The 1492-nt window shown below is 58.8% G+C and overlaps 1 protein-coding gene across 1 annotated transcript in view; it reads left to right on the forward strand.

Annotated features, from left to right (window-relative positions):
• Nucleotides 1-1492, forward strand: part of SMARCA4 (SWI/SNF related BAF chromatin remodeling complex subunit ATPase 4) — a 91245-nt gene that overhangs the window by 84748 nt on the left and 5005 nt on the right. Inside the window, exon 30 of the mRNA XM_007460759.1 lies at nt 1271-1379. Coding sequence (XP_007460821.1) covers nt 1271-1379 — 109 coding nt within the window. The remainder of the gene's footprint in view (nt 1-1270; nt 1380-1492) is intronic.

Here is a 1492-nt window from a genome sequence, read left to right on the forward strand (position 1 = left end):
GGGGGGGGGGGGAGGGGAGGGCTCTCCAGGGGACTTCTAAGGATTAAAAATGACTTCTCAGCACTTTGGCAACGAAAATCTTATGGCAGTGGCTTTTCAAGAGGTCTTCACTGTCAGAGAGGGCGGTTTTAAAAGTCCCCCGTGACCCTGGCGCCCTGCCCCTCCCTCACACATGACCAGTTCCAGGCCCTCTGCCCTCAGCACGTGGCACCAGACAACAGTTCTCGGGCCAGGTGGGCCTTTTATTCCTCAAGGACGCGACTCCCCCAGAGGTTTGTGAGGGTTTTGCTCTGGAATTTCCCTCTGTATGATGGCGCTGGAGTCCCGCTTCCTGAGCTCCCTGAAGGGCCACGCACACCCCGCACACCCAGGCCACCTGTGTGGATGCCACGGCTGAGCACGGAGCCCATGGCCCTGGCACCACGTACAAGCCTGTTGGTGGGCTGCAGCGTTAATTTAGCGGGTCTAAAACTGGTGTTGCCAGGAGAGAGCGTCGCCACGCTGGAGGCCGAAGGGAGGCTGAGGGTGGGTGTCTCTCTGTTCGCAAACCTGAAGGCACTCCTCGTCCAGGCACTGGGAGGATGTTGCCTCGGAGCTCCTGGCCCCAGCATAGCCGGGCGCAAGTGTGGCACAGTCTGGTGGCCCAGTGCTCGGGTTCCTCGTCTCACGGCACGTCTTTCCTCTGCTCCCTTGTGCAAAGCAAGCACCTTCTCATTGGAAAAGACTAGAAAACAGCTTTTGTCATCCATTAGCATCTTGCCGGGGGACATCTTTCCTTGGGTTTTGGCCAGAGTCTCTGAAGCTCACCACTCGTAGGTGCCGCCTGTGAGAGGTGCACAGTGTGCTTGGGAAACTGGCCTCTGAAGATGCTGGCACTTGATGCTCCCAACATGAGCAAACTGATTTTTGGATCGTAAATAAATAATCAGGGTTCTTCTCCCTCTTTCAAGTGCCAAGGCTTTTGCCTCATGTGGCACGTGATGCTGTTTCCTCCAGGGCTGGGGTAGGGGGCGATGGGAGGAAGTTGGGTGAGTTCGGAGCCTCGATTCAAATGCGTCAAGGGCTTCTCTGCATGGCTATCCCTCAGGAATGTTCCAGAACTCACAAGACAGCACAGGTACAGGAAATAATTCCCGAGTCAGCTTTGAATTTCTCACCGGCTCTGTCCTCAAGCAATGGGGGAGTGGCCTGGTGGGGGGCGCCGGGCAGGGGGCGAGGGCTCCCCGACAGGCAGGGCCTGTGAGTGACGCCACAGTGTCCCTCCTTGCAGTAGTAGTGGACGTCAGCTCAGCGAGGTGTTCATCCAGCTGCCGTCCCGCAAGGAGCTGCCCGAGTACTACGAGCTCATCCGCAAGCCTGTGGACTTCAAGAAGATAAAGGTAACCCCGTGTCGAGTGTGCGGGGAGGGCGGGGGCTCTCCCCGCAGGGACATGCCACGTCGGCGTTTGGGGGATTCCGAGCCTCGGCCTTGGCCCCCCCCCTCCCCCCCCCC

Source organism: Lipotes vexillifer, unplaced genomic scaffold (genome assembly GCF_000442215.2).
Source record: "Lipotes vexillifer unplaced genomic scaffold, Lipotes_vexillifer_v1.1 scaffold1011, whole genome shotgun sequence".
NCBI classification, from domain to species: Eukaryota; Metazoa; Chordata; class Mammalia; order Artiodactyla; family Lipotidae; genus Lipotes; species Lipotes vexillifer.